Genomic DNA, 21650 nt, shown 5'->3' with positions numbered 1-21650 from the left:
TTTGTCCTACAATATACAAAGATATTTTCTGTTTACACAAACTGCAAACTTTGTAGGGATTTTTCCATGGAGTAATTTCATATAGGTTTCTGCATACACCCTAAAAAGCTTTATAAAATAATGTCCAGGTGTTTCCTGTAATTCAACTGGAGTAATGGTAATAAGCACATTTCTTAAAATCTAAGCAGCCCTTCCATGCCAGGAGCTACCTAGGGTCCAGTTCTGCCATCCTTATTCATAATTACATCTCACCACTCTATTTAAAAGATCACACTACATGCCAGAACGACATAGGACTCAAGCTATGGCCTAATCAGAGAAAAGATTTTATTAATCTTAGTTTAGCTGTTATGCTTTACTTGCCTGGTTTTCCTGGATGTGCCATTTCTGTGAATTGTTCTCACTAATAGTATCCTGTTTCTATGAGCAGGAAAGGGCTGAGTACAGTTTGTTAGTTAACATTACTTCCTATAAGCAGGGTCCATATTCTGTAGTAGCAGCACTACAGCAGTCATTGTTCATGCTGGATAAGCAATGGATCACGCTGATGGCTGTTAATGGACATCCTCTGCAGCGAAACATGAACTGATAATCAGTAAACCCAGATTTGCAATAGACTTCCTCCTTCCTGTTTTTACACTGCTGACCAAGGAGATGCCTCTTCCTGCTAAGCCTTTGTGCGACTTACTGATGTATGAAGCAAGAAACTGAAAAACAAGTGCTGCACTGCTATTTTTTTTTTCTAATTTTGTGTTGTAACAGTAGACAAAAAAGACAGCAAAGAAAACGCAAGCTTCAGTCACTTTGATACTAGCTATCGCCACGTAACAAAATGCCAAGTTTGGCCATCTGTTTCATTACAGATGAACAGATACAGTGGACATAGTTGGGACCTATGTTATTTCATAGAAAACAAAATAAGCAACTGAAGTCCATATAGCAGTATTTTTATCTTCCCTTAATATTTCCATAGACTGTAACATAAATTATTCCATTTTAGGAGCAATGAATTCGCCTATAAATGAAATTGTGAGCTCCTAAGTTCTTTTTAAAGATTTTATCAGATTTCATTTACGCATGTCCCAGAAATAATCAGCCATCTATTACAACCTATTGCTAATCTGTCTTCTTTATCTGGAGCACTTTAGACAATCTTCAAGATAAATGTGTACCAATTGTTTCTGTAGAGCCTTCATGAGACAAATGAAAATAGAACAGAGTATTTAATTTCACAAATATCTAAATTACTTATTTCAATAGGCTTTGAATACCAACACTAAAGATTTAAATATATTATTTTAGAAATCAAGAAGTTCCAGATTAAATAAAATATCCAATAATTAAAGTTTCAAAACCAGTTAGATTAAGAATGTACTCTGTTAAATACAGATCAAAACAGATAATTCTTCGATGCATCACATTCCTCTGCAAACATATAACTAAAGCATATATTTTCCAATATTTTTCTATTACTATTTTTTGTTAACTCTATGAGCTCACATAGCCTATACATAGAAAATCATGTATTTTTCTCATGCAAATCAACAGCCTGTACTATATATCCTTTGCACACGCACATGCCCCAGGATCACTGAAGAGAATCAAAGATGACTTTTTAAAAAGTTTGGTTTTAATTCAAATGCCCAACTAAAACTAACTCACAGTGTTTTTCTCTGTTGGAAGGTAATTAACAGTGTTGAAGCAACTGACTTCTACTACTCTTTGTAACCTTACTCCAGTCCTCTACCTGCTCGATACACAGACTAAGCAAGAGAAAAATCTGTTCATGCCTCAGGGAAAGGTGACACTCCAGCATGCCACAGAAACTCCACATGTGAAGAGGAGGTAGCGTGCATTGGCTACCTGATTACAGCTTCCTAAGTTTATGAAACAAAACAGAACAAACATACTGTATAAAACAATATCAACTATGTTACTTTCATGTTGAAATTAACTCAGAAGAAAACGTTGCCTTGCTCAAATCAATGGGGTAGAGATCCTTGAAAGTCACTCTGTGCTTAAGGAAGTGTGCAAACTGGGAAAGTCCCAGCGAGAGCTGCTACCAACAGAAACATCTAAATGCCTGTAATAGAAAGCAGAGTTAGAGTGCATTAAAATTGAAGTATGTGACACTTGAAAGTTTAAACACTTCTTTTTGAAGCTGAAATGTCTCAAAAGTATCCCCCTAGGTACACATACTACAGTATATGCATTATTAATTTTGTATTACTCTGATTCATGGGAGAATTGCAGGTTACACTTGCTGCAGTTTTGCAAGCAAATTACTTTCTCCAAGACATAGTGAAAATCCTGCTCACAGTATTAGAGCTGACCACCTTTCTCATGCTATAACAAAACAAAACAAAACAAAAAAAAAAGTAAAAAAAAGTCCCAGCCCTCTTCACAGGTGCCCAGTGCAGAACTGTTCAATGACATCTTTTAGGTCCTCTCTGTCAAACCTCAAGTCTTTCCATCACGGCTGATGCACTCTAAAACCTACTTCTTTCCTTATAATACCTCCGTCAGTGATTAAGTCCCCTACTAGTTTGGTATTACTGGCAAAGGTTGAGGCACAGGAACATCTTCAGCCAGGCTCCAGGAGAGATCATTAACTCCTTCCTGCATAGGACACACTCTGTCAGGCATACAAATAATTCCTTAGTAGATATATACAAGATGAGGAAGAGATGCATTGCTGAGCACACTTTAAGCTGAACATCAAATTGAACATGATGTCATTGTTATACCAAGGTCTGTGGTGACAGCGATTAGGCTTGGGTATTTCAACCATCGCCAGATAATAGCCAGAAAGACTGGCAACAGCTAGATTTTAGAACTAGCCATAGCAAGCCCTTCAGTAAGATAAAACCTCATGTGATTACTTGATGCTGATGCAAAGCTAGGTTGATGTTTTTGAATGAGTTAATACTTAGTAGTTTACTACAACCCATAGAAATAGTTTCCTATTTGCGAACCCATTCCTGGCATTATCTTAGAAGCATTATTTAAGAAATATCAATCCTCATAGATTTTTATGAGCTCATTTTAGTAGTGTAATCCATAAAATGCAACATGACAAAACTTGCTTAACTGCAGTTGCTGTAATTCCAGCCTTGTATGTGCAAACACTCTAGCACTTCCACACCAAAACCAGGCTTATATTTAACTGTATTATGCTAAGGCTCCTCAGGTAGATGTCTGTATTGAGGAACTTGCAAAGTCTCAGAGCCATGGTTCAGCAATGCACACAGAAAGCTAGAGTACAGTGTATGCTGTTGGCTTCTCAAAAAAAAACTGCAAGAAAGTAAGTACCCACGTGACTGGCATTTCTGAAGGACGTAAAATTATGCATCTCCTATGCATACAGCAGGTCCAAAATCTGGGTCAACGGACACTAAACAAAATCAGCTTGAGGAATAAGTCCATGAAGAAATGAAATGAATAACAATTGGTTTTCCTGAAATTAACTGATGTAACAGTGAATAAGTTGTTCATATGATGAGAAGAATAAGTTTAGATGAGACACAATGATACAAACTGCATGAACCACCTATCAAGTACACTATTCTGGATCTCTTGGCAGATGATCCCTCTATTTTGAAAGCTTTAATGTATTTTGAAACATGTTTCCTAAACATGGGAACAATTTCAAGCTCTTTGGTAATGCTTGTGAAATTGGAGAGAGCTATTTCAGAAGTATTCCTCACATAGGTTAAAGCTTCACTTGGTAGTTGCCCATCTGGAAAACACTGCAAGAACTGAGTCAGAAGCTGATGCATGAACACTTAAAAAGATCAAGATAACTTGATTTGCAGACACGTATTTCATGACAAACTTAATCAGCATTGAAGCTAAAGATTTTTTGCAGAACAGAAAAATGCAGTGCATATATGATTACCCACAAACAGTTCCAGGCTTTGTAAAAAGTAGAGAAGTACCATGTTGAAACTTGCAGCAATGGAAGCAAATCCTCACCTTCTTCTAAAATACTTTTTGCCACCAATGGCAAATCAGCCTGAAATATCAGGCTAGCATACAGAAAAATCAGAACTGCAGTTCTGCTGCTGAATATATAAATGCCAGATTAATCAGTCTACAGCACATACTCTTTTTGTGCTGCTTTGACTCCATGTAATGGACTAGCGATAAAAAAATATTGCTTCTTCATAGCAATATACATGGAGATAGACCTGCTCACAAAGACAGTTGCTTTATCTGACTGTTGCCTTTCAACTTAAACACTCCGAATATCATCAAATCCTGCACCAAATAACAAAAGCTGCAACCGATTCCACAAGCCAGCCACCAGCGAGCCACCCGTTCCCAGCGAGCAGGCCATTCTCCTTACTCTACAGCAGCCCAGTTGCAAAACAGGAGTTAGCTATTATAATAAAGATAAACTGATATATAAATTTACATCAAAGTACACTCTGTGACCTGATCCAAAAAAGACCCCAGCTAACACAAATGGAATTCCTAGTTCCTTTGGGCTACTTTGTAACTTCAGTTTGAAAGGGAACAAGGAATGAAACACATTAACTTGAAAACTGAGCAGGGCTTGAAGACAGACCGTTAATGAAGATACAGACTGCTGATTTTCAAACCATAAAAATGGCTTACAATATTGTAAAACATTATCATACTATTTGAAATGGAAATACACGATCAAACCATTTCAGTTCTGATTCAAAGCATTGGTTGCTCACTTCAGAGTCCTCTATATTTAAAACAAGATGAAGCTATAGACAAAAATGCGAATTGCTGGCTCCTAATCCAAAACCAAATAATGAAAACACAGACAAATGCTTTCAGACAATCATACCTGACAAGTAAGACCACAGGGCAAAAATGAAGGCAACCACATTTTGTCATTGGATAACCACATCACAAATCCCAACAGCCCATAGGCAAGTGCTCAGAAAAATATTTCCTGGCCTGAGACTGTGTTAATGCTGTACTATCTTTCCACACCTAGAGAAGTCATTCATACTGCCTATGCTACTGCTTACAGATACAGAATCATGCCTGCTGGTAATAAGAGTGTATAACTTCAGTAAAACAAGTTACATTGAGACTTCAGAGCATCCTGTCGTACTCCAAAGGGTATTTTAGGCGCTTTGCTAACTTGGCTTTGGACAGGCACCCTCAATGGACACCAGAATGTCTCCAAAATACAAATTACAGCCCACAGTCTGGGCAAAGCACCTTCAGTTGCAAAACATACCACAACTCAGCAAAAACAGCAGAATTAGACTCTCACTCTGTATTTCTACCTCTGAATTTTCTCAGAAACATTGATCAGGAAAGGGCAAAACAGTCTTGCTTGGACATCTGCTGCTACCTTCACTTCCTCAACTCATTCCTCTCATGATGCCTTACTGAAGTGTGCCTTTTACCTTCAGCTTGATTGCAACACAAGGACAGAAGTTCAGGATGAACAGTTATCAATCACTTCTAACACTTCACCCATACTCATTTATGAAGCTCACAACAAATCTACATCCTACCTCCAAACTCTGTTCAACCTAAATGAGAAAAAAGCAGCACCATGCAGAAGTGATTTTGCTTTGCAGCTGGGTGGCCCAGTGCTGCTTTTACCAGTGCAATGCAGTCCTAGGTCAGTGGAAGGTCACCGCAGCATATTGCAGCATCAGACAGAAATGCATCAACCTAACAGTGCTTGTCGGTGTGATTCCCGTAGCCAGAAACAACATGCCACTGAGATGTCTTCATAGGAGACCCTCTAATAACTCTGCAAAGAAGTTTTACGGCCAGTACCTAGAAGATGCTCTAACATCTACCAGGCAACAGCTTGGTGATGACAGATTTCAGGAGCAGAGGAACAGAGAAGTTGCTTAAAAGCACTTTTACACTGACTTTTGAGGAGCACTTTCTAGGCTATGACCGTGGGTAAGGGCCACAGCGTACATCCCACTTACACATACACCAACAGACATAACACCTCCTTATCAACTTCACCTTAGCTACAAAATTGCCATCATTGATTCCCCTATAACTTTTAAATTTTATTTTACTTTTGTATTAGTTGTTTAGTCAACTGATTGTGGGCATGGAGGTACTCCTTTGACAGGTTTGCGTGTGGATCACAGAACAATGCAGAGTCGGTGATGATCATTAGATGAAGTGTTCAGAAAAAGTCTACCATATGCTTATGCAATACGTTGCCAAGCGAGAGTTTGAGTTAACTCATTTATTTTAAAAGGGGATTTGAAATATTACACATTACCACAAGCTCAAAGAGACTCGTAAATATAGTATAGCAGGACACTGGCATAACAACATCTTCTACTCTGTTGAGCTCCACTTTGACCTATTTCAACCAACATAAAACCAACTAACCAGCAGATAAGGTCAATTATTTTCGTATGAATATAATTTATCTTACTAACTACCCTGGCATGTCCAACAGAGTATTCAAGAAGTGTGAAGACACTCTTAAAAGTTTACTCTTGACATTTTGTTAATATGTATTTATATGGAGTTCAGTGAGGGCCTTAAAGTCTTTTGTTACTAACCTTTTAATATATTTATCTTTTTTGTAGACAGGGATATGGGAATTGGGTTGCTTTCTTTTTTTTTTTTTTTTCCTTTATAAAGATTAGAAATGCGATGACAACTCTCCCTGGTTTTGCAAAGACCAACTGTATGTACATGACGAATTATAAGATATTAACATGTTATATAAGAAGGTGAGAAAGACGAGCCTTTAACAGGTGTTGTCATTAATCTCATTTAGTCAGCCATTAAAGCTAGAAAGATGTTGATAAAAGTTTCAGTCTGCTGAAAAAAAATTAATCCTAGCCTACTATATACACAGTCTGCCCATTTAATGAAAGCCATGTTATACAGTTGATCTAAGTCTCATTTATAAGGATTCAGTGTGTGTTACTAAATTTAGAAATGCAAGTAAATACCAGCAATTTTAAATCAATAAATTCATCCACTTAAAATTTTAAAAGAAAATTAATTTTATCAAATACAATACAAATTAATTTAATGAAATACAATATCTTCATCTTATATTTCTTGAGATGCAGAGCGACCTTTAGGAACTTACTCTCCTAAATAGTAAATAAATCCAATTGTTCCAGCTGTACCTTGATTCCTCCTATAAAGGACCTATACATGGGTGGATCTCAGCAGTAGAAAATCACCTGCAGGATCAGTCTGTATGTTGTTCTTTATTGGTAAATTACACACAAAACCATTATATATCAATTTATGCTATTATTTTTTATATCATAAGCACAAGTGCTGCCGCTGTTCTAGCAGGGTAGGAAACAGCACCCTGGCAGAGACAGCTATACCAAACTAGCAAACAAAACACTGAACAAGAACAGAAACGTGTTTCCATGGAATCTACATACAGCCCACAAAAAAAATATACTTCCTTTTTGAAGCATGGATGCATTAGGAAGATATTAAGATCTTGATGTGAACAATTAAGGATGAGTTAGAGCTTGCATATCCTACAAGCTTCAGCATTTAGTATTACCTCATGCTACTTATCTGAACTGCTCACCTCAAGCCCTTTGTTTTGTTCTGCTATTTAAGTAGCTATGTTGGTACTTTATTTCATGTCATGATGCTATAAATGTCCTCCCAGTATTACAGACCATAGATTACAAATATATTCCTTTTCACATAATGAAATTAATGTAAGTTCAGTCACTACATGTGACAACTGGCATCAATGGCTTCCACGACTGGAAATCGACGGATCACTTTATGTTGTAACCTTGCGCAACTGCATGTAGAATTACTCAACTTGTTTCTTTGATTTCTACTGTTTAGCAAGTAAAACCTAGATCTTGTGCAAAAAAATAATGCTCTATCTTATGTACACACTTTTGTTCATTGAAATAGATCTTGAAATTATATGTGGGATTTTAGGCTTTTAGTTTCACACAGCAATTCACAAATTTTAACAGGCAGACGGAACAAATAGCTACAGTTTTGATTTTAAACAATGCTGTTCTTATAAAGTAGCAGCATATATCTGTGACCTTGGCTGGACTTTCTTCAAAACACTCAGCCAGGTGTAAGCATTCTTTAGCCTTTTTTTTTTATTTGCAAACAAATGCTAGAGGTTAAATCAGACCAATGTGCACTTCTTTTCTAAAAATTCTGAAAGTCAGCAATGCAAAACTCCCTTTCTGAAAGGTGAGTAAGATAACAAGATAGATGATATACAAATAGAAAAAGAAAGGATGGGAACATGCAAAGAAAATAAGAAACTAAGTGTTCATATTTATAAAAACTTCAACACATTTTAAACATTCAATATGGATACGAGATTCATATTGTCCCTTTCTGCTTTGACATCCCTCCCTCATCCACACTCATGGGTCCCAAACATGCCTTCTTCCACTGTGCAGCCTGATTCTCTGTATGTCCTTTACATAGGTTCCTCTGATACAAGCTCTACACTGGAGATGGTAGGGAAACTGCAATTACATTTAGTATTTTGTTGCTAAGTTTTTTGTTTTGGTGAGTTTTTTGCAGACATCAGCTCCAACCTGTCTAGGCTTGTTAGCTAAAACATGGCTCAACTGCCTCCAGGGACAACTCAGGTCTGAAAGCATCTCAGCTACTTCTCTCAACTTGAACTCACAAACCCTCACAGGCGAAGCTCCTTGTAATGCTCAGCTTCAACACCGCCATACTATATTCCCAACACTGGCTGTGTTTAAGGAACAGTAAGGGGAGAACAGACCACGGTTTGCTCCAAGCTGGCCTCAAAGACCAGGCTGACCAGGCAAGCAGCCCCTGGGTGATGTGTGGGCCACCCCACCACACTCCCCATCTGAGCTCTTTGAGGACTGATTAGCCTCAGCCTCGCACAAATGCCCTGGCTGCCTCCTCCCACACAGCCCTCAGTGCTGGAGGATCTACAGCAGAGATCGACAGCCAATTACAAAATCATTCGCTGCGAAGTGCGAAACGACCCATTGCACGTGCAACATACATCTCTCTTCCATCAATTCTCAGCATCACGTTCCCCATCCATGTACCCCACGTTCGCCCTTTCCTGGCCCTGCCCATGCTCTCCCTGCTCCAGTGGAAGCCAGCAGTGCCCTGCAGCATGCTGCCACACAAACCGCCTTTTCCAGTTCCCTGCACACGAGCTCTCCATATCTTCCCAAAGAGATAACATGTAAATTCACAACTCTCTGTCCCCAGTTTGCCAGTGTCCGTGCTTTTTTCACTTCTTTCAGACATCTCTAATCTCTGAGCATCAGCACAGCTCCAAGATGAAGATCCCCTTTCCCGCTGAGTCTCCTCCATACCCCGATCCACTCCGTCCAGGCCCTGCCCTCCTCTCCCCAGCTCAAACTGAAGGGCACTGACATGCTTCTCTCTAACAGAAAAGATTAAGCAGAAACAGAAAAGATTCTAACAGAAAAGATTAAGCAAAACCTTTTCTTCAACATGCAGGCTACGCCATTTGGCAGTATGTGGAATTGGAAGAAAAAGGAAAACAAAACAAAAGAAAAGAAAAGAAAACAAAAACCACTGAAGGCATGGCATTTCAGAAACGCTCTGAACTCTGTCACATTTCCAGAAGGAACCTGACCGGGCAGGAGATTTCAGACTGCATTAGGAAAGGCTGCATGTAGACAGCCTTGCAGTCACCGATGCAAACCCACCCACTATACGGTTTCGGGCCCGTTCTCAGCACAGACCCGGGCGGTACCGGCACACCCCGGGGAGATGCCCGATGTCCAAGGCGGGCGCAGGAGCCCCTCCCTGCCTGGGCGACGGAGGGGCCGGCAGCTGGTCACGGTGGGCGCCCCCGGCGGGCCCAGCCCTGGCGGAAGCCGGGCAGCGCCCCGCTTCCCCGGCAGACAATGACAGAGGGAGGCCAGCCCGGGGGCGGGGGCACGGCCGCAGCCTCCCCTCGGCCCCCCTTCCCTGTCAGCGCCGCCGGCCCGGGGGTGACAGCCACCCGCGGCCGAGCCGGCTCCGCTCCTTGTCGGCACGGCACCGCACCGGTCCCTTCTCCCTCCACCACCCCACGAGTGGCCGGGGCGCGGCGCCCCCGCAGGGCCTGGGGCGGGAGGCGGCGGTCAGGCCTCCGTGGGGCGCCCCTGAAGGCTGCGCGTCCCCCCTCCCCCGGGCCCGGAGCGGCCGCTCCCGCCGGCGGCGTTGCAGGCGGCCCCGCGGTGTCCCCAGGGAGGAGCTGTCAGAAAGCGCGGCCGGGCCGGGCCGCGCTGAGCCGGGCCGGGCCGCGGCTCCCCGGGCGGGCGGGGCGGGGGACTCTCGCCCGGCGATGGCGCCGCGGCCCCCGCCGCCCCTCACCTCAGGGTGGGTCCCACGCAGGCTGTGTCGGTGCTCTCGATCTCCTGCAGGATCCGATCATGCTCGGGGAGACTCTCCGCCATCTTGGATGGGAGGGACCCGCCGGCCGCGCCGCTGCGGGAGGCACCGGGGAGGGACCGAGGGCGGAGGCGGCGGCGGAGGCGGCCGCGGAGCCGGGCGGGGGGCCGCGGGAGCCGCCAGGGCGGGCTTCCCAGCGCGGAGGGGGGCCGACGGCCCGGGCGGGGAAGGGGCGGGCGAGGAGGAGCAGGTCGCAGCAGGCTGCGTCCGCCCGCTTCGCCCCAGCCCGGCGGTGCCCCGCGGCCCTTGTTAGGGGAAGGGCTGCGCCGGGGGCGGCCGGGGAGCCCGGCAAAGCCCCTCCGCTCCCTGGGCATCTCCGGGAGCAGCTGCCCCTGCCCGGCGCCACCCGCTCTGCCCCCCTCAGCGCCCTGTGACAGAACAGGGACGCCCAAAACACGACCCTCTTCCTGGCTACGCGACGGGCGGACCAGCTGCCCTTCCCGCGCCCCGCTGCAGAGGCGCCTTGAAGGACTATAGGGTTAAACCCGGCCTTTTCCTCTGGGCTAGTTCTAGTTTGTTTCTTGGGGTGGATTTTTGTTTGGTTGGTTTTTTGCCTTTTTGTATGAATTCTGCTTTGCTTTTAACGCTCCCGCTGAGGTACGCGCGGGCCCTGCAGGGAGGCGGCGGCGGAGCCAGCAGCTACCGGCCCCGGCCCCCAGCGCGGCAGCTCGGCGGGAAATCCGCCTGTCACCGACTCGTCCCCTTCCTTTCTTTAGGTGATAGAAATCTGGGGGGTCGGGGTAAAAAGAGAACAACCAAAAAGTGCGCGTTTTTGTGCATTGGCTTGCTGCGTTTCACTAGAAACTGGCATATTGTTTCCTGGTGCCTTCGAGCACGTGTTACAGCGAGGCTTCGTTTTTCAATGAAGGAGGAGTAGCCCATTTTATATTTAAATTATACACTTCGTGGTTTGTGGCCAAAGATGAGCTAGTCCTTGGGTTTTGCATGCTCGGGAGACAGGATACACCTGCTTTCTGCGCACAAGCAGGAATCCAACGTAAAGAAACAGGCCTGAAAGTGTAAAACTTCAGGGTCATGTGTGGCTACTTCTCCAGTGAGGAACTGGCAGCAGGTTCCAACTGTGGGCGCGTCAAAGCCTAGACCCCAGCCAGCTACAATTGTGTTTGGCACCTTTCCAGTTCTTGTAATCAAACTCATCATTTTCCTGCCCTGGTGCAACTACACCTGGACGCTAGTTAATAAATAGCACTGAAGACCGTGCACATCTTCTCTATGCTTGTGCATTTATCATATTCAGTGTTGATTCAGATGAATTTATTGATGACACCTACTAAACCAACAAGGACTATTCCAAATCTAGACAAGTGACTACAAAGTGCACGCTGCAGAAAAAAATAGGAAAAAAAAATCCTACAGGCTCCCTCTGCAGTAGTATTTCCTTCAAGAAATCACTCAAATGCAGTAACAATCTTCCCACGTTCCTTTTTCTTTCCATCACCAAATTACTGAAGTAATAGACTGATGCATGCATTTTTCAGGGTAAATTAAATTTTCTTTCTTTAGACTGATAGTCACTGCAACCTGACACCTACAGTGCCAGGCAGGCTATTTTTAAAACTCTTCCACAGATACTGGCAATATACTTAAACACATAACATCATAATCTTTTATGTATTACTATTTTGTAGGGATGAATATGCAGAGGAAATTTTTTTCAGTTGCACTTTTACCATTAAATGGTTTCCATAAGCTGCAAATGAAAAAAGAATTAAAATCTTCAGATATTTTGGAATGTCAACAGTAAAACCTTAAGTAGTTGTGTCTTCAGTGATTAAAGAAAGATTGCATTTTTTAAAAATATAAGAATAAGCAGCAATCAATTCTTTAAAAACGTAGTTCAACATCAATCTAAAAACACTGCTACACAAAAGAGCAATTTTCCCCTGTTTTCACTTTTAAAAGTAATTTAATTATTCACAGAGAATCTGCAGCCAGCCTTCAGTAACAGATAGCTTTGTCCTGGTGAAAAGAAAGAGCTGAGTAGGTGACCTTGGTTTGTATTTTTTAATTTAGGGCAAATCACACTGAAATTAAATTCAACTTTCCTGTAGATTTCAGGGTCAGGAAAACAAAGTTTCTAATACATTGGGCTGACCAAAAGAGCAGCTATAGAATGGAACAAATCCATCATGAACAATATAATATTATCTAAACGATGCATACCTTACGGTGGTTCCAAGAGGCAGCTCAAATGACTGGATCTCAGCAAGGGCATTTTCATATATCTGATCTTTGTTTTCTTCTAGATACAATTCTGACAGCTTTGACTTGCTTTTCCTTGCCATAGGTTAGCATAAAACTAGTCTAACTTTAGGAGAGGACTTTTATTCTGATTATTATCGTTGACTAAGTGACCCTATAGTCAGCAAAACCAGGCATGAAAAAAACAGATCCTGAGCTAACCTCGTGACTCCTGAGGACTTTGTGTCCAAGAATGGTGCACAGCTGCTGTTTTCCTGTCTCTGCTGGTAACATTTGCCTCGTATGCAGTACCCGGGCCTGCACAGTCTTTTTTTCTGTGTGCGTCCAATTTATTTATCTTAACAGGAAATTTACTGGCAAAAATAATATTTCTACATCCTTTTAATAGTTCACCGGTAATAAATATTGAGCCTGAAATCTAGTCAGTTTGAAAACACAATTTTAAAGTCATTTCAGACACTAGACATCAATGCTTAATTTCTCTGTTAAGTTTTATGAGATTAAAAATATTTTTTAAAAATATTGTATTTTTCCTTTTGCTGTGTAAAAAGTCTGCACACACAAGAAATTAGCTGGATTTATTAAGCAGGTTTGTGGACCTTGCAGAGTGGAAAAGCAGAGAAATTTTTATGTTCTCATCCTTTTCCTTTTCAGCATTAGTAGATGCTATTTATAATAACAGAGTGCAAAAGATGATATCGGATAACTGTGATATTTATATAAGTGTGCAATAAACACAGTGGTTACTAATTCATTATCTGCGTGGAATCCCGGAAGGAAAGGGCATGGATAAACTACAGATGTTGAGAGCGGTGCTACTGTCATTATGATGATCACAAAGAAAATACTTTGCACAACTGCCACCAATTACTTTAATTTCAGGTAGTTATTTCAAACACAAGGCTGGAGTTCTGGATCTTCCCATTTAAACAACTTTTCAGAAGCCTAATTCAATGTTACATGACATAGTCAGTCTTACTATATTTGGGGGGGTTTGATACTTTAAAAGCTTTAATCAATATTTAACTCTATCCCAGTACTGCTCCTGACAAAATTGATGAGAGTCTTGACACACATGGTGGTGCAGTCAACAGCTAAATACAGGAAAATAGAAATTACTTATTTCTTTGTAGGGCAATATACTGTTTATTCGCTTCTCCATGCCCAGCGGGAACAGAGAAGGGATGAGCTGTCAGAAGCAGTGGGAGAAAGCTCTAAAGGCTACAATGAATTACACAGGTACATATCTGTAACAGCTTGCCTTGAACAAGGTGCTTTAATCACCTGTTTATTTTTAAACCAAAATTAAGCAATTGCTCTGTTAGCACTAATATCCAATACGTTTCCTGCTTTCGTGTTCTAAACTGAGTTGTGAGCTGTTTATACCCCTTTCGCGAGAAATGGGAGCCTGTGATTGACCCATCCAGCCACTGGATGTCACACAAATGCAGATGAAAGGATATCGTAACTACTCGTTCTAATCTTAACAGACACCAGATTAAGTATTAATTCATCAGTTGTGGGGTGACACTGTGAAAGTAAACTGCAAAAATTATTACACTGAATAATAAGTTTAAGCTTATTTACGTGAAGGAATAAAGTACCTCTGCTGCCACCGTGGGAGAGCACAGGCAAGCCAGGTAACTTGAGGTCCCCTTGGACTTCTATACCCAGCCATCACACACCGTGGCTTGCAAGAGAAACAGGGTGCAGCGAGGGGAACATGATGCTTTATACAGAGTGCTTTTATGAATGTTTTTATGTGATTTTAAGTGAGTTCGATACTTAGAGAAGCTTTGGGTACAATTTCTTCTTTCCCAAAAACTTACACAGAAGCTTGCTTTAGGAATGAATCAACCGAAATAAACAGTACCCTCAATCTGTTGTGCAAATGTTGTCCTAAGTATCACAGCTGCCTGGAAATAAATACATTCAATAATAAAGCAATACCGTGTAAAAAGAAGCAAAGAAATAAGAAGGTGAATGACCAAGAAACAGGCAGGTATTAGGTCTGTCTGGTTGTGGAAGCGGGTGCTGAGGTACTGTGGCTCTCTGTGCCTTTGGGCATGCAGGGTTAGACCAAATTGCAGCGGGCCCAGGGTCTTGGCTCTCCGGAGTGGTTTGCACCCACCCCGAGCCAGTGTAAGGCCATGACATGTGGGGAAGGATCTAACAGGTAGTGGTAGATCTGTAGCTGACCCCAGATTTGTGGGCAGGAGTCTGTTAATACCTGCCAAAAGCCCTTTCTGCTGCAGCTGATCCTGCTTCTTCCCTGTGCTGTCTGCCCTGCACTCCCCTTTTTCTGTCTTCTGTTCCTCCTCACCACTTCCATAATCCCGATGCTGATTAGACATGCCCAAAGTCTACATCTTTCAGTCATATGTGAGCTTTTCCTTTTTCCAGCCAAGTTCAGGGCCACTCTCAAAAGTCTTTAGGGAACCGCCTTGTCCAAGCAAATAAAGGTTTTTTTTTGCAAAAAGACAAAGGGACAAATTCACTACTGTAACATGACACAAGCTTATGCATTCATCAACTTCTGGCAGAACAGGGCATCTTTACTCCACAACTATACATAACATGCTCAGGGGCTGCAGCTAAATAGACTATCAAAAAGAAAGTGCTAATTATTTAATTACTTTTTTTTTTAATTGATGGTACTCCCCATGCTGAAAAGGAGAGTAGGAATTATCAGTTCTGAGGCATCAGACTTGTACTAGTTGAAATTTAACCAGGTCAAGAAGCCTGAGAAAGTATTCATCTGCTAGAAGTCACTGACAGAAAAAGAAAAAATATTTTCTGCACTTGTTAAATTCTATTTCTGTAAAGGAGGTATTTCATTGCCTGGACAGTCAGAAACCTAAGGGTCTGTGAGCTGTAAAGACAACCACTGCCATCTTTCCAACCATCCTGAGATTTTCCTGTGAAAAATTGTGCCAAAGCACCTATTTATTGCTGAAGGTATAAAAATGGTTCACAACTCTGTATAAAATAAGAGAGGAAATTGAGGCAAGTATCAGCAAGATTGTGAAGCAGGATGCAGAGGCTTACCTACAGCAAAACTGCTTTCGCTGCGTCCTTTCTCCCCATTCTTCCCCTAATTCCTACTCTTCCCCAACCCCAATGAGATACCAGAGGGCCAAGAACTGCTGGTTTAAATCTAGCCTGCCTGTGTTAATGCTTCAAAAATACTTTTGACCCACATGCCAATTACAAAAAGAGTAGCACGTTCTGTAGTATAGAGGCATCCCTACTGGGTATGTAATTCCAGCGTAGATTACTTTTTCTTTTAAATTACCAATGCAAGCTTAGCAGCATCAAGTCATCAGAGGCTTGTTTAATTTCCTTTCCCAGTTGGATTGGAATCCATTTTGAATAATTCTTGGAAAAGAGGGAAGGGGTAAGAAGTCCACCCTCAAATGGAATTACTTTAGATAATGTTCACATGCAATGCCATCCATAACAAATGACTTCATTGGTCAGTGCCTGGATATCTCCTCTTTACATCCCTCCACAAGGACAACAATGGCATTAGTCATTTCTCTGGCATCTCCTGCTCTGGTGCTGCCTCTTTTCCTGGGCTCATCCCCAAACTGGACCCTTGCAATCCAGCTCGTTCTCCCTAGAACCTGCATCAGCTGCTCATGTTCCCCTTGTGCCTGCTTCTTTTCTGGTGGCCAGACCCATTTCTGCCTGTCTCTTGGATGAAGCATGGCAGCAACACCCCTGTCAAATGGTTCTTGGGACGGACAGACAGATAAGGAGCTGCTGGAATTACCACTGCCATCTCTTGCTTTGGTGCAAATGTGCTTTAAAAATTTTATTTAATCTGTAACCTGAACAGCCACCCAGGCTTCTTGATGAGTACTGCATCAGAAGACTTACCAGGAGGAAGAAAGGAACTCTGACTTGTTTCTTGCTCCTTTCTCTAGACCCCTAAATACTTCTAATCTCCAACACGCATTTACCTGTACCTCACCATCAACAGTACAGTTGCATCTACCTCAGCCTGGCCCATTTGATCGGGTCAAAATTATTTTTCTCAAATATACCATTGAAAGTTTGGAATGAGAAGCTCAGACTCATACAGTGCTGAAGGCTATGCCGCCAGGAAACAGGCACCTCTGCCCAAGCAGACATCCAAGAGTAGCTTTGCAGGAACAGGTAATTCAGTGTCACCTATGCAGTAATAGCCTATGTACAACATAGGCTGGGCTGAATGGAGTACTTAGAGAGTATCAGCTCAAGCTGGCAGCATGACATTGAAGACAGCAATGTTTTCTCTATGAAAAGGGACTTCTGGTGCCTTTCTAGGCCTCTTCATTCATTATATAAAAAAATATTCTTGGATTTTTTTTTTTCAGATGTGAAACTGTGTATGAAATAGGAGTTTAAAATAATTTTATTAAAAAGGTATAGTGGTTACCTACTTCTTATGCTTTGATCTTTATAATCTACTGCTTTTTCAGATTAAATAAATCTTGGACACATTAATAAATTTGATATTAACCTTTAGAAACTATAAGATAACCTTTCCCACATTAGGTAGAAGGCCTCTGTGTATGATTCACAGCCATTTGCTGCAAATGAATGTTTTTTAATTGTCCCAAATGCACTTCATTATGATAAGGGTCTGCAGGACAAACTATGCTTTAGGTTATTGCATATAGAATTGTTATTTCTATTTAAAAATAGCACTTATTGTCAGGTATTACATACACACTTACACACCATAAGCCAAGGAAATGCGTTAGAAATTGGTTTAGTGCTCAGAGCACTACCATGGCTAAAATCTGACTTTTGTACAACTGAATCGCTACTGTCTCTCTGCAATGCATTACTACTAAAACATCTTTTTAGCAAGCAGCTGATAAAATGTATTCTTTTAAAGCTGATGACTTTCCTGATCACTCCATACTGGCAGTATATTACATACCAGCAGGGAAATTACTGTTTTTTTCAGAACGTTTAAGTGAATTATGCTTTCTGTATTGTAGTCAACATTTGTACATACATTGCTTTTTGGTTTAATTACACTGGATTCAAGAACTGGACAGTGTATATAAAAATCATCACCACAAGACTGAGGAAATAACATTCTATTGCATTTTTACACCTGTTATTTTTATAGTAAATTGCTGAAAACAACACACATCTCTCCCATTAGGAGGGCAGCGTATCACTAACTACTTCTGACATTTCATTGACATCTTACAAGTGCCTAAAAATATCAGGAGAGATCCTCAGCTGGTGCTGATGTTAACTTTGTAAAAGTCAATGAAGCCATCGAGACTACTGGCTGAACAGAGGCACTTCTGTCTGGCAGCAGCGGGAATGAGAATCCCTCTCATCATACACGTTTATATAATGCTCGATGCCATTGAAGGACAAGTACTATTTCATTTTCTTTGCAACATACAGACTGAAATAATACTCAGCCCCAGTAATTAACAGTTTGGACTAAATAAATATCTCTACTATATTTTAACACAGTATTTGATTTTCAGATTTGAAGGAGACACTGCTTAATAACGTTGGATAATAGCTTACAAAGCAGCTTCTTTATCATTCTCCAGAACAAAACATTGATGTGTAAAAAAAGTTCTCTCTGCTTACCACCGCTTTTAAGGAACAGGCATCAATCAAAACTCTGAGCCAAGGACATGCCCCGGGAGCCTCAGGGCTTTGCTTCCTCGTAGGCAGTGACGGGCTGGATTACAGACACCGCCCTGGAGGACATTGCTCTCCTGGAACAGGAGGACTTTTTTCCTCCCCACATTAAGAGCACCTAGTCTTCACTAGCCACAGCGTTTAAATTTCTTATGTAACCCAGGAGAACTTCCTCAATAAAAGCAACCCCTGTTCTAGTTTGGGGTATGAGCAAGTCAGAAATCAAAATGACTTTTGAGGTTAGGACGAGCGTATGATGGACATCTGACTGGTGACAGCCAAGTGACCCCAGCTTGGCGAGCTGCTCTGTCAGCTGGACCACAGTGACTGACAGACACTGTGCCTGCTCTAAGCCTGTCCTCACCACAAACTAAAAAGCTTTAATTGAAAGCAACATGAACAACCCACTCAGAAGTTTGATAATTTTTATCATGGCCTATATTCTCTAAACACTTTTGGGAAAACAAATCCCTCGTCTGAATATACACTTGCATCACGTTAGCTAACAATTAATTAAACTAAATGTCTCCATAGGCATTTTCAGTCTCTCAGGTTCTTATTTCAGTTTAGTTAGAACTCCACCTAATTGGCTTAAGTGAAATAACTCTGCCTTAAAAAAAGAGGAATATCATCAGATAGCTTTTTGTACCAGTTCTCTGCAGGTCAGGCTTATGCTTCTGCTACATTCTCCACTCGTGCTTCACTGAAGTTTGCAAGAGAGGATCATTAACATTAGTTTACCACTGCGTGATGGTTGGTATTTTAATTATCCTACTAGTCAGACGTGGCGAGAGGAAATCTTCAGAATTAATTTGGCCCAAGAGCCCATGCCTAACTACTCAGTAGTGTTCACAACAAGAAGAAAATTTAGAGGAAGTATCTCGACAATATCTCCTGCTTAGATAACCTGGCTTTTGTTACAGTGAAAGATCAAAAAAACCCCACCATTGCCAAATAGTACTATACTTCAAGAGAAAATCTTTTTTCTGGTAAAAGAATACAGGAATCATTACTTACAGTATCACACCGTACTAGCTGCTTTTTGATGATATTTCCTGGCTATATTCAATTAACATAGCAGGTTAGACCTTGTAAATCAACACTAATAGCTCTGAGAGGAACCACTTGTTTTTTGAGAACATTCCAGTCCACAAACACTTTTTCCAGTGAAAACTGAACACTTACAATAAGAGTCTGTTTTGGTAAGAAAATAGGAAATGATGCTAAACAAAAGGGAATGTTTATTTAGAAATTCCAAGGCCATTAATTTATATTAAGAAACTGTTTGTGCTCAGAGACTATAATCAAAAGGTGATGTGAATCATTGATCACAAAAGGACTTTATAGATAAGGAGCAAGTGCAGTGCTGGATGACTGTATTATATATTAACAACTTTCATGAGCAGCTTTTGCTGATTCATTTGGCAGGAAGTGAGCTGCCAAGAGAGATTTCTAGGGGAGGAACAATCAACAATATTTTCATATAAAATAACCTCCAGTTACTGTATTGTTCTCACAACATTTGATAATGAATGCTTTCCTGTTTAAGAAAAAAAACATAAATCACAAAAACAAAGGCAGATCTGGTTTAGTGTTACATGGCTATAAATACACAGGCAGTCTGGCAAAGTCAGGGAAGGATCTGATCAATTAAAAAATTGGAAAGCTGATAAGTACTCCTTGTGAAATTGTTGCACAGCTGGGAATTAATTATATAGTAGATGCTATTCTTTTCAGAGGAAAAAAGCCTGTGCTTTTATCTACCTTCTTGGTAGGAAGCTCACTGGCCGGGGCACGGCTGGGATTTACTCCAGAAAGCAGTACTTGGTTTCCATTCAGGAGACCAGGACCTCCGTGACACCAAAGCTGAGCCACACCTGGGGGCTTGCACCATGCTGGGAGGCTGTTACAAACCATAGGGGAGCTCAGCAGTTCAAAAATCAAAACTGAATCACCATCGGCAGACCCAACACAACAGGACAGATCCAGCACCCCAGGACACAGATGTCACCAGGCCAGCCCCGAGCCCACCGGCATGCTCCCAGGGCACACACCACAGCATGGTGTCAGCTTGGCCCTACAAGTGAGACAGCTACAGCAGCAGCAGTGAACCGAGCCAGCAGGTCCCTGCCGCTCTCCAGGGCGAGGAGAGGTTGGTGGGGTTGCGTTACATGTATTGCATTATAGCTAGCCAACAGCGCGTGAACATGGTGACTTCTGTGCCATCCAACCCATGCCAAGGATGCTTTGCCCATGATGCCAGCAGGGGTCATTCAGCTTTCCTAAACTCTTTCACTGCTACCACCAGCACAAATAGACAAAAAATGCCTATAACTAATCTCAGTTATAACTTGATCTCTGATGGGGACTGCCCAAACACACCGCATTTGGGAACACGTGGTGGAGAAAAGGGGACGGGAGAGAAAGCATATACCAAGAAGCCCGAGAGAGTAAAAGATGCTGCAGTGTATCTTATAGGCACTTGTAGGTTCTGTTCTAACTGGATACCAGTAAGATGTTATGCATGGTCAATTGTATAGCGCTGTAACGCAGACTTTCCTGTTATAAGATTTTCAGGAGCAGATTTAGGAAGCAATCTTTATTAGAATGACTAATAAAGGTTTTAAACAAATTAAGAAGGAAAAAAAAATAGAATCCAAATAAGGTAGCGGTTGCAGGTTTTCACTCAACACAGCACCTTGCAGGGTTTTGGTTCAGAATCTTTTTTTCATTAAAAAACACATAGCCCTTCTCTGACTCAGGAAATACTAATTAGGCGACTATGGAAATACACTATTGCAAAGGAAAAGTGCCATTAGATGAAGAATTCCACTAACTTTACCAGGAAGGGTAACGATCATCAAAATCCTATCAGTCAAACTTACAAAAAAGATTCTAAAGAAAGCATTTTGAGATTTTTTTTTTTAATAACATCTTGAAATGGTGTGATAGGTCAGCAAAATTAATGAACATAGCCAGAGCCTGAAATCAAGATACAGCTTGCGCAATTAATGTGAATACAGACTTCAGAAAATGGATTAAAACATCAGACACTGATGCCAAATAAATACTCACTCTCTCACCTCTGCCGGTTGATCTCATCATGAGAACGCAGACATCAGATCTCTCAGTAACAATCCATTATAAGATTGAGGCTGTCCTGATAATGTAGCTCATCCGAATGACAACTCAACCAACATGTAACTATAGTCTGCCCAACCAGCACTGCAGGAAAGACAAGCTTAAATAATTAATCATGGCAAAACACAGATAGTGGGAGGCTCAGAAATTCCTGACTTCAGAATCAGTTGTTAATAACATACAATATTTGAATCCACTCACATGCAGATACTGTAACT

General features: G+C 41.6%; 1 protein-coding gene across 2 annotated transcripts in view; it reads right to left on the bottom strand.

Moving 5' to 3' along the window:
- Positions 1 to 12763, bottom strand: part of EXOC6 (exocyst complex component 6) — a gene marked incomplete at its 5' end in the record, with an annotated part of 96090 nt that extends 83327 nt beyond the window's left edge. The window contains one exon of one of the 2 annotated variants that reach the window (XM_082486183.1): positions 12586 to 12763. In XM_082486183.1, coding sequence (XP_082342309.1) covers positions 12586 to 12707 — 122 coding nt within the window. Of the gene's footprint in view, positions 1 to 10323; positions 10407 to 12585 lie in introns of those variants that run through there. The other variant, XM_082486182.1, reaches the window with a different exon arrangement.
- Between the last annotated feature and the right edge of the window lie 8887 nt (positions 12764 to 21650).

The sequence above is a fragment of the Vanellus vanellus genome (genome assembly GCF_965231255.1).
Source record: "Vanellus vanellus genome assembly, chromosome: 7".
In the NCBI taxonomy this organism is placed as follows: domain Eukaryota; kingdom Metazoa; phylum Chordata; class Aves; order Charadriiformes; family Charadriidae; genus Vanellus; species Vanellus vanellus.
This window is presented reverse-complemented; position numbering and strand designations above follow the sequence as displayed.